The sequence below is a fragment of the Seriola lalandi genome, unplaced genomic scaffold (assembly GCF_002814215.2).
Source record: "Seriola lalandi dorsalis isolate HSWRI2012SDOR001 ecotype SW California unplaced genomic scaffold, Sedor1 jcf7180002054481, whole genome shotgun sequence".
Taxonomy (NCBI): Eukaryota; Metazoa; Chordata; class Actinopteri; order Carangiformes; family Carangidae; genus Seriola; species Seriola lalandi.
Window position 1 is genome coordinate 205,396 of NW_019525034.1, and position 13,892 is coordinate 219,287.

The window sequence follows — 13,892 nt, forward strand, 5'->3', positions numbered from 1 at the left end:
GGCCAGGCTGCAGTTCTGATCAAACAAAAATCAAATGATAGAAAGTATGAGGAAGATAAAAGCATGTTACTTTGCCTGTCAAACATGGAGGTGGTTGTGAAATGCTGCCAGTGGAACTGGTATGTCCAGGTTCAGGTGTACAGGAGCATCTGTGGGGAAACTTACCATAACTTTATTTATGGAGCACTTCACATACAAGAGATGTAGCTCAAAGTGCTTTACAATGAAACAATCACATAGTACAATGAAATGAGGGCGGACTGAAGGACAATGGAAATCGACAATAGAAAAGACAGTAGCTGATAAAATATGTAATTGAAAGTAAAAACAGAAACCAGTAAGAATAGTAAAATATGAGAGGTGACAGGTTTTCATCTGTGGTTTTAAAATGTTCACTGAGTGTCTCTTACAGCTCTTGGCAGGTTTTCCATAGTTTTAGATCATAATTTAAAAAAGCTGCACTGCCTGTTTTCTTATGTGTATTTAAAAGTCTGACAGTAGAATTTCTGAGAGCTGGTGAAAGATTATAAAACCACAGAGAATCTGCAGTGTAGAGCTTTGAAAACAAGTACAAGGACTTTAACATCTCTGAATCTGAAGCTAAAACCAGCTGATATGATCTTTCACAGTTCTGAATTAACTGGAGTTGTTCATTTTAGTGCTGTGAAAGAGCAGTAAATAGAGCAGTGCAATAATCTGGTCTATTAGAAATAAGAGCATGAATTCTCAACATCTTTATGGATTAGGAACGGCCACACTCTGCCAATATTTCTTAAATGATAAAAAGCTGTTTTGGTCACCTTCTTTATGTGTGAGTTAGAATTTCATTCAGAATCTAAACTAAAGCTTCTGATTCAACCTCAGCGGCCATGTTTATGAGAGAGTAGGGAGGGAGGTTCACTGTCTTCACCAGAATGTCAGCTTTTTTTTCCTTTTTTTTTTTAAACCATCTTTATCAAGACGACTTGAGTCATTAACAAATATAAACAGACATCACAAATAAGTCTCTTGTTTTATAGTCCACTAGGAGGCACTGCATCGTCCTTCTCTATGTATAAAAAAATATATCTCAGCAAATAAATCATTACATATACAGTATGTGGAAGCAAAACAAGAAAGTGAAAAAGTTGCACAGAAATTAATTAATAATTAATAATTAAAAAAAAAAAAAAAAGAATAAATTATATAAAGGAGGCGTTTTATATTACGTCCTGTATCAAGCTTGCAGTATACACCGATTTCTTATTGTTGATTAATTTCACAGTGTCTGTAAAGTTTTGTGATTCAGAGATGAATACAGTTGAACATGGGAAAGTCAGTGTCATCAGAAAACACACAGGTCGATACTTGTTGTTGCTCTTCAAATCACATGACTGTCTACAATCAGGCCCCGCCCCCCGCCTCCTCTGATTGGCTACTGCGGTAGAACTCCTATCATCGGTTTTTCCCAACGTCACATATAAATGTCCCGGTGACTCCTGCTCGGGAGGTTTGTGTAGCGGCTTCGCAGGTCTCTGTCCTTCATACGTCACTAAACAAAGGTAAACAAAGACAAGTCTCTTTTCTCTTTCGGGTTAAAGCCGCTAACTTTTATTTTTGGAGCGTGTTTTTGTCGTTTTTCTTGTTCTCCGCTGTTTAAGTCACTCGTCTGGTTAGCTTGTTATGTTAACAGCTAGCGAGCTGACGGAGGGTGGATATCGTCATGTGACTCACGGACCGTCAGGTGTTAGACAGTTGTTGTTCGGTGCCTCTTCACGGTCCAGGTAAACCCGACTGTATTCAGAGACATTGTCCCTGTCGTCCTCCAGGAGCCTAGAACATGTGTCGGTCCGTCCTCGCCGTCCTGCTCGGCCTCAGTCTCGGGCTGGTGGACGCGTTTCCCTCCCAGCAGCCTGACGGAGGGAAGAACTGGGTGGTTATCGTGGCTGGATCCAACGGCTGGTTCAACTACAGACACCAGGTGAGAGAGACAGGGACACTACAGACACCAGGTGAGAGAGACAGGGACACTACAGACCACCAGGTGAGAGAGACAGGGACACTACAGACACCAGGTGAGAGAGACAGGGACACTACAGCCACCAGGTGAGAGAGACAGGGACACTACAGACACCAGGTGAGAGGGACAGGGACACTACAGCCACTAGGTGAAAGAGAGACAGGGACACTACAGACACCAGGTGAGAGGAGACAGGGACACTACAGACAGACACCAGGTGAGAGAGAGACAGGGACACTACAGACACCAGGTGAGAGAGAGACAGGGACACTACAGACACCAGGTGAGAGAGAGACAGGGACACTACAGACAGACACCAGGTGACAGAGAGACAGGGACACTACAGACACCAGGTGAGAGAGAGACAGGGACACTACAGACAGACACCAGGTGACAGAGAGACAGGGACACTACAGACAGACACCAGGTGACAGAGAGACAGGGAAACTACAGACACCAGGTAAGAGAGAGACAGGGACACTACAGACAGACACCAGGTGAGAGAGAGACAGGGACACTACAGACAGACACCAGGTGAGAGAGAGACAGGGACACTACAGACAGACACCAGGTGACAGAGAGACAGGGACACAACAGACAGACACCAGGTGAGAGAGAGACAGGGACACTACAGACAGACACCAGGTGACAGAGAGACAGGGAAACTACAGACACCAGGTAAGAGAGAGACAGGGACACTACAGACAGACACCAGGTGACAGAGAGACAGGGACACTACAGACAGACACCAGGTGACAGAGAGACAGAGAAACTACATGAGACATGAATAAGTGGAAACTGCATGACTCACTTGTTTCTCTTTGGTTTTTGATAAGATCTACTTTCCCCTCAGATCAGTCACTTCTCCTCTCAGGGCGTTAAAACCCTCAGGCTGAAGTCAAAAGTCAGAATAACCTCCTCTAACTTCTTTCCATCTGATGGAAAACATCATGAGGTGAAAGATGTGAAGGAGAATTCATCAGGACTGAGGAAAAGAATCTGACTGAATTTATTTTAACTAACTTTATTTATAACACATTGGATGAATCCTCCTTTAACCACAGAAACAAACAGAAACAGAAATGTTGAAATAAGAAAAGCACAAATGCAGAAAGTTGAGCCATTAAAATAATAATTGAATAGAAATAATACGCTGAGAATGAATGATATTCAGACAGAACTTTATAGTTTCCTGACATTTCTATACATATGTTAACTAGAGCAAATGAATGTTTAGGTCTTTACACAATTGGAGGGGATTTAGGGAAACAACATTAATGTATAGACTACAGTATTTAGTTCTGATGATGATGATGATGATGGAACTATAGATTCATCAGCTCGTTCTTCATGACGACTCCTGACTGATTGAAAGAGAAGAAATCTATATTTATGGATCTGAGCTTCAGTCCATCAGACAGAAACAGCTGCTCTGATCTTTCTACATTTGTGGTTCTGCTGCGGTTTCAAATGTTGCTGCAGCAAGGCATTGTGGGACTGCATGTCTCCTTTCCTTTGGTAAGGGACGCTCCAGTGTTTCCTAAAGGAGATCAGATAGGAAGAATAGCTCTGATCATGAAGCTGCTCAGGTACCTCGGGTCATTTCACTCACTTTGAGCCTTAACGATAACGAGCTGCTGACCTGTTCTTCCTCTCTCCTCTCTCAGGCCGATGCTTGCCATGCTTACCAGATTGTCCACAGGAATGGGATCCCGGACGAGCAGATAGTGGTTATGATGTACGATGACTTGGCTCAGAGTCAGGAGTGAGTTGGCCTCTTTGTTTCTGTGAAGCAGATCTCTGTGATACAGTGACTTCTTCTTTGCTCTTAAAAAAAACACTCATTGTACTTGTTAGTTTTTGACCTTCATTCTTCCTCATTTGTAAGTTTGTAGAATGTGACTGTGTGTCAAACACTGTTTCTGAATGTGATACAGAAAACCAAATCTTAAATCACATGTTCACAGTCGCCAAGGTGACGTCTTCACATGTTCTGTCTGAAAACATGTGTCAAGGAAAAGCAGCAAAGTTGAGGCTGTGCAGAAGTTCTTTTATTTACTAAAATGATCAAATTAATTATCAAATAGTTGCCGATAATTTTTCTGCCAATTGATTAGTCAGTTAATTGACTAATAGTTTCAGCTCTAACTCTCTTTGGTCACTGTTTACAAGCTGTATGATATATGTTGTCTAAGATATTCCTGTATTAGTCCCACACTGGGGAAATCTGCAGCGTCACAGCAGCAAAGTGACAGAACAAGAAAGAAAAACAGCAAAATGTCAGTAAGAAATACTTAGAAAGAGAAATAGATAATAATATGTGTACAAAAAGTATTTAAAAAATAGCATATATATTACATCTTACAGAACTAAGCACTGAAGTTATTTAATAAGGAAAACAAGCTTTTCTTAGGGTCAAATTAAACATAATGTGTGTGTTTCAGTATTATCAGTAAGGTCTGGTCATATGTAAGTAGAGCTGAGAGTCATCAATGAATTTATTAGCTGACATAATTAATCTGTAACTGCTCAGACAGTACAATCACAACTGATCGTTCCAGCTCCAAAAACCATAAACTGTCACGTACATTTTCAGTGACCAGACCACCAGTCAAGAAAATAATGAATAAGCATATAAATCATTAATGATATAATGATCATTTCTTATCTGTGAGAGTAATCACACTCGTGTGGGCTCCGTCAGTGTCCGAGCTGAAGAGACTCACAGAGTCACGAGGAACTCATTTTAGTTTTCCTTCAGGGCTGTGACTGATATTCCTGACATGAGCCGGGAGAGAGCAGCAAGTTCAGTCAGGGTCACTGTTACAGTGTGACAGTAAAACAGTCATGATCTTTAGATTAAATCATAAAAACCTGCTCAAATGTTTGAAGAAGTTCAATCTTTTGTCTGGATCAAGACTCCTGTGGAATTTAGAGGCAGAAGAAGAAAATGCTAATAACAAAATACAGCAACAAAAAACTTGACTAAACAAATAATCAGTTATAATAATATCCTGTCCTTCGACTAATCAGTTATAGATTGTTTCAGCCAACATTAGCTTTTAGTGCGAGTCAGCTTCAGCTGATGACTTTGTGATAAGCAGAAGAAATGGTTTTTGGATGGAGCTCACGTGTAAAGATGAAAGTTGATTGATCTGTAATAATCAAAGACAGTTTGAGGATCTGGTTATTATTGTTCAGCACTGTTTCCACATCTGAAAATACTCTGACATGATGTAGGTCAAGTTTCTGTGAAGTTATGCAACTTTGTATGTTTTATATCCGTATCACACTCTTTCATGGCCGACATTATTATCAGCATGTGTTATGGTTAATAAATAACTTGTATTATAACAATAGTGCAGCTCACAGTGTCTCATAAAGACTGATATCTGTTAGTTTATTTGCTGTGAAATGATGTGTCATGTGACGCAGACGTTGATCACACTGTAACGCTGCAGTTTTCTACATTAATGTCGTTGTTGAGAATTACACAAAGAGAATCTGCAGCTGTGGAGCTCCGTCACCTGATCACTGAATATTGCATCATGTCATCAGTTTCACTTCCCTCCGTAAGTCTGAACCTTGTTTCTGCTTCCAGTAACCCCACCCCCGGGATACTGATCAACAGGCCCAACGGCACAGATGTGTACAAGGGAGTTCCTAAAGATTACACTGGGGAGGTGAGAGCAAATATTTTTACTGGAGCAAATCTGTGCTGTTCATAACTAGTTCATTACCTGCAGTAGATCATGATCATTGGCTCCCAGTCAGGAAGTGTCAGAGTGAAGAGCTGCGGTGGGCGCGGCCATGAGAAAAACACCTGTTAGACACTTTTAAAAACGAAACAATCTGTTTAAATGAAGCTTCGTGTAGAAGATTTTTCTTTTCATCTTTATCTTCCTGTGAAAAACAACTCTTTCCTTTGGCACTACATTTTTCAACCACTGAACTACCGTATCCCTACGCACAAGCACACCTTCAGCGTGCTCTGTATTACCCCCCTTTCTGATTCACTCAGCAGGATTATACAGCGCTCTGTCGAACTGTCCCTTTAACGACTTCTCACTGTCTCTCTGCAGGACGTGACCCCAGAAAACTTCCTGGCTGTGCTGAAAGGCGACTCCTCAAAAACCAAAGGTGGCTCAGGAAAAGTGTTGAAGAGGCAAGTACAAAGAAGAAGAAGAACAAACACAAGAGAAGGGAGAGTTGAATGTGACAGCAGACAGTACAGGTACATGAGAGAAGCATGGTTCATCATGTTTGTTGTTTCTGACCTCGCTCTCTTTGTTTTGGCAGCGGTCCCAATGATCATGTGTTCGTGTATTTCACTGACCACGGGGCTCCTGGTATTCTGGCTTTTCCTGATGATGATGTGAGCACTTTTTACTTCCTGCTCTCACTACTGTTCACGTATGTCACGAGCTGACGGTCTGTGAAACATCCTGTGTTAGGGATGAAATGTTCAGTGTGAGAAGATACTCAGACAGTCACTGAAACCTTTGATATCTTAAAGATTTAAACCTGGTTTTCTATAAAACTCTTTTTTCTTTGCAGCAGTCGACACCTTTAGTCAGTGAAATATTAAAACTGCGATCAGATGGATTGTGAAATTCGGTTCAGACATTCATTAAGATGAATCCTGCTGCTCTGACTTTTCCTCCAGTGTCAATATGAGATTGATTTTAAATGTAATTTTTAAGTATACAGATATCTGTACCTGCTTCAGTCCAGTAACTCTAGCTTCCTGATTCCTTTACGTTTCATTTAGCGCCATCATCGGGTCATGTCAAGTCTTTGTTTGTCCAAACTTTGGTTTATGACCAAATCCCTGCAGAGCTGACACCCCACCGGCTCAGTACTCTGGGTTTGGTACTTATGAGTAAATCTTAGCTAAGACACTCAACAGTCAATATTTCACCAGTTAATGAAAAAATATCAGAGGAGAGGTCTGTGTCCTCGTTCCTATGACTGAATCATTCAGAACAACGTCATGACCTCAGTGTCGTATTGTTTTATACAACAGTTCCACCAGCGCCATGTTAGTTAGATAAACAACATGACTTTATTTATAACTGTTTATATGAGTCACATGGTTCTCTCTCTCTCTCTCTCTCTCTCTCTAGCTCCATGTTGAAGATCTCCAAGAAACCATTAAATATATGCACGAGAACAGGAAGTACAAAAAGGTACACACCAACATGTCCTGCAGTACGAGTCAGTGATTCACTGGCATCATCAGGTGATGGTGATGGTCGTCATCTTTTTTTTCTCACACACACACTCACTTATATTTACAGATGGTGTTCTACATTGAGGCGTGTGAGTCTGGGTCAATGATGAACCATCTGCCTGCTGACATTGACGGTGAGTTGAACTTTACCTCATCAGAATCACTGCCAGGAAAACCGAGCGATCGTGAACGTCAAGCTCAGCGTTATTGCTCGTCACGTGCTCAGCCTCATGTGATGAACAGGATGTGGACTAAAGTTCTGGTTTTCATTGTGCAACCAAAGATGATTTTACATTCTTCTTTTTACACAGTGTCTCGCTGATAGCTCACACACTGTTTTTTATAATCCCGCCCCCACCCATATACAAAGTAAGTAGATAAGAGAACAGAATAAAATATAAATACAGCAAGGGATGCAGCAAGTACAATATCTTTTATAATATCAAATTGAACAAACAATTAGAAAAAGGAAAAAAGAGAAGGAGACTGAAAAAATTAAATAAATATAGGGAATCGAGTTCAAGTCCATCAGAGTGGATTATTTGATGACGGGCAGCAGCGTACAGGAACCAAGGAGTTTCATTGGGCCATGTTGAACATCAGGGTTCTCCACAGAGCTGGAACAGGACGGGGTCACTTCAAGGAGCTCTGAAAGTGTCTCACATACAGAAGTCCAGTAAACTGCTAACATGGGGCAGCTCCAAAAAGTATGAAGAGAGGAAGACAGAATCATTTTACAACAGTTGCATGCTGGATCTGTGTCTGGGATTCTCTTTGACAACCTCTCTTTAGTCCAGTGTGCTCGATGCAGTTACTCTGTAAAAGACCAGGCCTTCACATATAGAAGAGGTGTGGACCTGTTCTGATGTAGGATCTACACACTGGTGCTTAGAGCTTCAGGTGTTTGTGTGTTAGCTTCATGGAAAGTAACAGGAGGGTGTTTGTTTGTTTGTCCAGTGTACGCCACCACAGCAGCCAACTCTCATGAGTCCTCCTACGCCTGTTACTATGACGAGAAGAGGGACACGTACCTGGGCGACTGGTACAGCGTCAACTGGATGGAAGACTCTGACGTGGTGGGTGACGTTTCCCTGCTCTTTGTCATATTTTGAGTGTAAAGTAACATATATGTAATATATTTTACAAAGACTAACTTCAGATTAATTTTCAATTACCACTCCAGAGTTTTAATTTTCACCCTTCACGTTTTACTGTCTTATTTGTATTCTGGGGGAGAGTGGATGAGAAGACGGATACCTTCCTTATATCTCTTTGTTTCAATATGAAGTTACAACCAGCTGCTAGATAATTTAGTTCAACATAAAGACTGTAAACAGGAGCAGCTGGCTCTGTCCAGTAACATTCACCAAACAGCATCTTTTTATTAATTCATGAGAACAGCAAACTGTTTTCATATCTGAATATATGCTGTCCAATCGGTTTATTCACTGTTCCAAACACCTGAAGCCAGAAAGGCAGGAAAAAGAAGTGTTGAAAGTTTCAGCCGCATTGACTTGTTTTAAGACCTGGTCATTTGCATACACATGTGACACCTGTCGGCTACAACATACATGAGCATCCCAAACAGGAACTAGAACTTCATCAGTGGAAAGCACCAACCAAAGTGTAGATCTGTGACCCATGACGTATCATTTTGACTGTTGCACTGTATTTTTGGAAATGTTTTGTTGCTTATAAAACAGTTCCGTCTGTGATGATGATGATGTCGATGATGATGTCCTTTCCAGGAGGACTTAACCAAAGAAACTTTGCTGAAGCAGTTCAAGATCGTGAAGACTCACACAAACACCAGCCACGTGCAGCAGTACGGCAACAAGGTGAGAGCAGAACCAACAGATACTCGACCTGTTAGTTTCATCTCTGTGACTGGAGGGGAGCTCACAGGGAGACCACATGTTTGACTCACGTAGAGTTTCTTCCCTCTCTACAGACAATGGCCCACATGAAGGTGATAATGTTTCAGGGTAACAACAAAGCAAACAGCCCCCCCGCCCCTCCACTGACACTGCAGCCAGTGACCAATCTGGATCTGACCCCAAGCCCTGACGTTCCTCTGGCCATCCTCAAGAGGAAGCTGATGGCCTCCAACGACATCAGCATTGCGAGGGGCCTGCTGATGGAGATGAACGCCCACCTCAAGGTAACGTCCAGGACGCTGCGTGTTTCAGGTACCGTTTGAACGATGGAGTATGCCCTCAGGTTCGTGACAGATTCTGACAGTGTGTGAACGTGTGTGTTCAGGTCAGGGAGATGCTGGCTGAGATGATGCACCGAGTGGTGGAGAGGGTGACGGGTGACAAGATGAAGGCGGAGGAGGTTCTGAACGACAGAGCCGACCTGTCCCAGCATCAGTGCTACAAGGCTGCGGTCCAGCACTACAAACACGAGTGCTTCAACTGGCACAAAGCTGAGGTAGAGCTCCGGCCCTGTTCTCATGGTTCATTAGTCACAGTCACTGTTAAAGGGGAAGCACCACAACTGTCTCACATGAGCACAGACCAGATCCACTTTCAGTTTACAGTCAGCTGACACTAATCTGAGAGACAGAAGGAGTTTTAGTTCTTACATCATGAATTTATGAAAAGCATGTGAAGCATTAAAGTCTCAGGTGAAAACAATTCTGTGTTTTCATTCTGAACATTTTCTGTGAGGTTTCATCTGCACAGATTTGTCTTTCATGAGTTGCTTGTTGAATAGCACCTGTTCATGAGGAGGTGAATGGATGATTTGCATAACCAACGCCCACAAATTGCCACATAAGGCTTCCTGTTGTGCACTGCAGCCATAGACTTCCTAGTGTGTTAATGGTAACCTTAACAATGGTCTGTTCTCCTCATGAGTGACACAGACAAGTCAACGTGTCTATTTTCACACTTCAAGTTTAATTCACAAAACTGGCATCAGAGGGGAATGTCCCGTGTTCAGTGACATAACGAAGAGGGAGCAGTTTGGCATTAACATCAGCTGCTGAAAAAGACGTGGGTAAAGAAAGCTTGAGGCTGCTGTTGCTCTGGATGATCAGGAAGTGAAGAGTGACGGGGTTCATTAGGACGATATTCATGATCATTTTCCCCACCAGGTAACGTAGTTGTCGTTTTATGCAACTGTGTTACCTGAACTATTTTAATAATTAATAATTAATTCTTAATCAGATCTGGTTCCAACTATTCCAATTATAGGATTTCCTGTTTTATATCAGTGTAAACTGAACAAACATCAAACAACTGATCAGTGAATAAGCTTTTGTATTAACTTGAAATAATTGAACATCCTGTATCAAAAGTTTCATAAAATAGATGAGGAACATAAAGAAGTGTCATGCAGGAAGGTGTTATTGCTCTGTTCATCAGAGATATCAGGAGTTTAGAGAAGATGTGATGACGACACAGGGAGCAGCTCTAAACTTCTGACCAGATCAGGAAGTTGTATTTAAATACTCTGTGTTTCTTATTCTGTATAAAATGAAACACAAATACTTTGATGCGGCTGTGAATTTATTCAGAAAATGTTCAACGTTTCAGGAACAAACACAACAGGCGAAAATAAAGTTTGTTCATTAACATTTAAAGGGTGATGTCCTGAAGCTCAGACTGTGGGGATACTTGTGACCCGTGATGTCCTCTTGTTTTTCAGTATGAATACGCTCTGAGACATCTGTACGCTCTGGTCAACCTGTGTGAGAGAGGATACTCTGCAGACAGGTACGTCTACGGTCCAAACTTCAACACATTTTTATCTTTATAAACTTTTTTTTTTTTTTTTTTTTTTTTTGTGCAAAACCATTTGTTGTTAAATTGATGTGTTGTTTCATAGAAATAAACTGTATTGTGAATAATCCATGAAGCATTTAAACCCTAAGTCAACCAAAAAGGTCAAACAGTCACGGCTCCAGCTTCTCAAATAGGATTTGCTGCTTTGTAAAGAAACAGATTCTACTGTGCCCTGAATATCTGGGTTTCAGACTACAGTTTTGAAAAAGAAGACATCTTCTTGGACTCTAGGATCTTTGGCTTTTTTACCATTTAATAAAATGTACACACTTACAGAAATTCAGTGAAAAGATGTAATTATAAAATAAAAGTTTTTAAATGATCTTTAAAAACATTTCCCCACATCCATTTTAATTTCTCTTGTATTACGTCACTGTGATAAACCAATGATCAGAACTTTTTGTTGTCGCCGGCCAGACCACATCATTACTTGTTACTATCTCAGTCTGATTGTGCGATAAAAGATCATATCCATGGCAAAAAACTGGAGAATCAAAATGGAGAGCTGGTTAGAAACAGGAAGAGTTAAAGGAGAGAGAGTGGACATTGTAATTAGGATTTGGCCTCTGTGTTGTAATGGGTTCGGATGTGGGCCATGAGCTGGAAAAGGTTGGGATCTACTGCACTAACAGAGGAATTGCAGCCATGTGACAAACAAAGAAAAAAGTCTCTGGCCTCGGTGAAAGGTTTGATTCTGAAGTGAATGAGTTTTGTTTCTCTCTGCAGCATCCTGCTGGCCATGGACTCTGTGTGTCATTACAGCAAGTGAAAGGATTTATGCAAACCCAGAAAACCCAGATCAGACTGCCTCTTCCACGTGGGAAGGCCGGAGAGGATGATGCTTCTCTTTGCGCTGTCTTCAAATCAATCTGACATTATTGTTTTATCAACGCGCCATAACACTTACAACCTGTGATGGTTTTTGATTTTTACTCTGAATTTTTAAACTTGTTTTATGATGAATTGCACTATCACTGTAGAGGGTTTGTGGATGATGTTTTCCCCCATCTGATTTTCTGTTTTTTATTTACATTTTTTGTTTTAAACACATAGGATAGACAATTAAGACATGGAATTAGTGTAAATTTGTTCTGCTCAAAGCTTTATTTGTGGTATAAGATGCCTGGCATGAATGTTCGATTGACATTTAAAGGACATACCACTAAATATTGAATGTTTGTTGAACCTCAAGAGACTGTGTTATAACACAGGGATCTTGAAATAAAATCTAACACACCAAAACTGCTAAAAAAAAATGACTCGTACTTGTGGATATTCAGGGCAGGTTTTTATTCTTCCTTAACATCAAAATGACACATTTCTTAAGTGATTTAACACATGATGGTATTCTTAACTCATTAACAGTGGCCGGTTTTCAGAGGGGGATTTGTATTGTGTCCAAATAGGTCTATATTCCTATGATCAAAAATCCTTTTAAGTGTGCAGTCCTCTGACAGACAGGTACACCCACATGCATCCTCTTTCACCTGAACCTGTGTCAGCTTTATGGGGATTTTGATCTCTCTGTGAGCTCATTCATATGTTTAACAGGATGACAGTTGGCCCAACTGGAAATGGACTTGGGTTTGAGACTTTACCCCATTAAAAAATATCTTCTTAAGAAGGAGCACTGGGCACTGTTTCAAATCACAAACACATTTTATCAAAGTTAAAATGTTTTAGAATTTTCCCCAATGTCAAAATGAGTGATGGAAATACAAAAAATGATTTGACTACTGTTAAGACGTATAATCACTTGTATGAATACCATTAAATATTATTAATATTGAAAGGGTTTCATTTAACTTTTGTATTTGATTGCCAATTAGTGCTAAGCACAAAGTATAGCAGCTGCTATCAATTCATTAGTTTTGCAGTTATGTGGTTCTAAAGTATTGAACCTACTGAAGAATTGACCTGAGGATGGTGCTAAAGGAATGACTGTTCAAAGGAATGTTTTGTGATTTACTGATATCTTCTTCTGTGTTGGGTTTGGGTTAGCAGGTCAAAATAGTCGGTGGTGATGACATTCCCATCAGCCTCAGCTGTACTTAATGTTTAGTTTGTGCCCCTTGCCACAGTTTTGGCTGACTGGATATGGGTGGAGGTTTTTGACAGTTATGTCAAGGAAGAAATACTAAATTCAACAATATGAAATAGTGAAATTATGACATCTAGTGGCAAAAAGTTACCTTACATGTTAAAAAAACCAAATAAATATACAATATATCTACATGTACCTACATACACCCATATGTACATACCTAAATATGTACATATATACATACATACCTACAACACATACATGCTTGTGTACATACATACAAATCTATATATCACCAAGTAAAGTCATGAAAAAAAGTGTGATAGAACATGTTGACTTTGTGTCTCAGTGTCTTTTGCATGCAGCAGCTTTGATTGGGTTTCTATAAAGACTGGAGGTTTTTGTAACCACACTGATGTTTGTGATGTCTGCGGGAAAAAAAAAATCACGTTTTCTTCAAGTTGTGTATATTTTTCCATGTTTCTAATAAAAAAACTGTGTAAATTCACTAATTCTGCCACAGTATGACACTGACACAAAATGAATGATAATACTGAACAAACAAGTACATGTATACAAAAATACATACATACAACCATACATATATATGTACATACATAAACAGAAACATGATAGAGTAGTAAGCTATAAAAAAACTCAGAATATTTAAGTATATAACATCATAGTATAGGAATGCATAAAACTGCACAGTATAGTGAGTCGTAAAAAGTCATAAAAATGTCATAGGCATGAAAATGTCAATAAACATAATAGTATAATAAGGCATGAAAATGTAAAAGAATAAAATTTAAAAAAAATGAAAAT

The 13,892-nt window shown here is 40.2% G+C and overlaps 1 protein-coding gene and 1 long non-coding RNA gene across 2 annotated transcripts; one reads left to right on the forward strand and one right to left on the reverse strand.

Moving 5' to 3' along the window:
• Positions 1-1,425: 1,425 nt before the first annotated feature.
• Positions 1,426-13,575, forward strand: lgmn (legumain). The gene is made up of 14 exons (XM_023412482.2): positions 1,426-1,541; positions 1,809-1,960; positions 3,667-3,764; positions 5,601-5,682; positions 6,082-6,164; positions 6,299-6,374; positions 7,126-7,188; positions 7,300-7,366; positions 8,190-8,308; positions 8,981-9,070; positions 9,184-9,393; positions 9,495-9,665; positions 10,887-10,954; positions 11,750-13,575. Exons 2-14 carry the CDS (start codon positions 1,820-1,822, stop codon positions 11,790-11,792), a joined length of 1,311 nt encoding a protein of 436 aa, XP_023268250.1. The 5' UTR covers positions 1,426-1,541; positions 1,809-1,819; the 3' UTR covers positions 11,793-13,575.
• LOC147818773 (uncharacterized) lies at positions 2,684-5,754 on the reverse strand. Its single transcript, XR_015437643.1, has 3 exons — positions 5,740-5,754; positions 3,642-3,784; positions 2,684-3,539 (listed from the first exon to the last, which is right to left on the reverse strand). It is a non-coding gene; the product is annotated as an uncharacterized LOC147818773 (long non-coding RNA).
• Positions 13,576-13,892: the final 317 nt, after the last annotated feature.

Excerpts from the sequence above, each read along its gene's own strand:
- lgmn (XM_023412482.2), top strand. The coding sequence starts at position 1,820 with ATGTGTCGGTCCGTCCTCGCCGTCCTGCTCGGCCTCAGTCTCGGGCTG. Across the intron at positions 9,071-9,183 it reads TGCAGCAGTACGGCAACAAG|ACAATGGCCCACATGAAGGT; the intron begins GTGAGAGCAGAA and ends CCCTCTCTACAG. Across the intron at positions 9,666-10,886 it reads TCAACTGGCACAAAGCTGAG|TATGAATACGCTCTGAGACA; the intron begins GTAGAGCTCCGG and ends CTTGTTTTTCAG.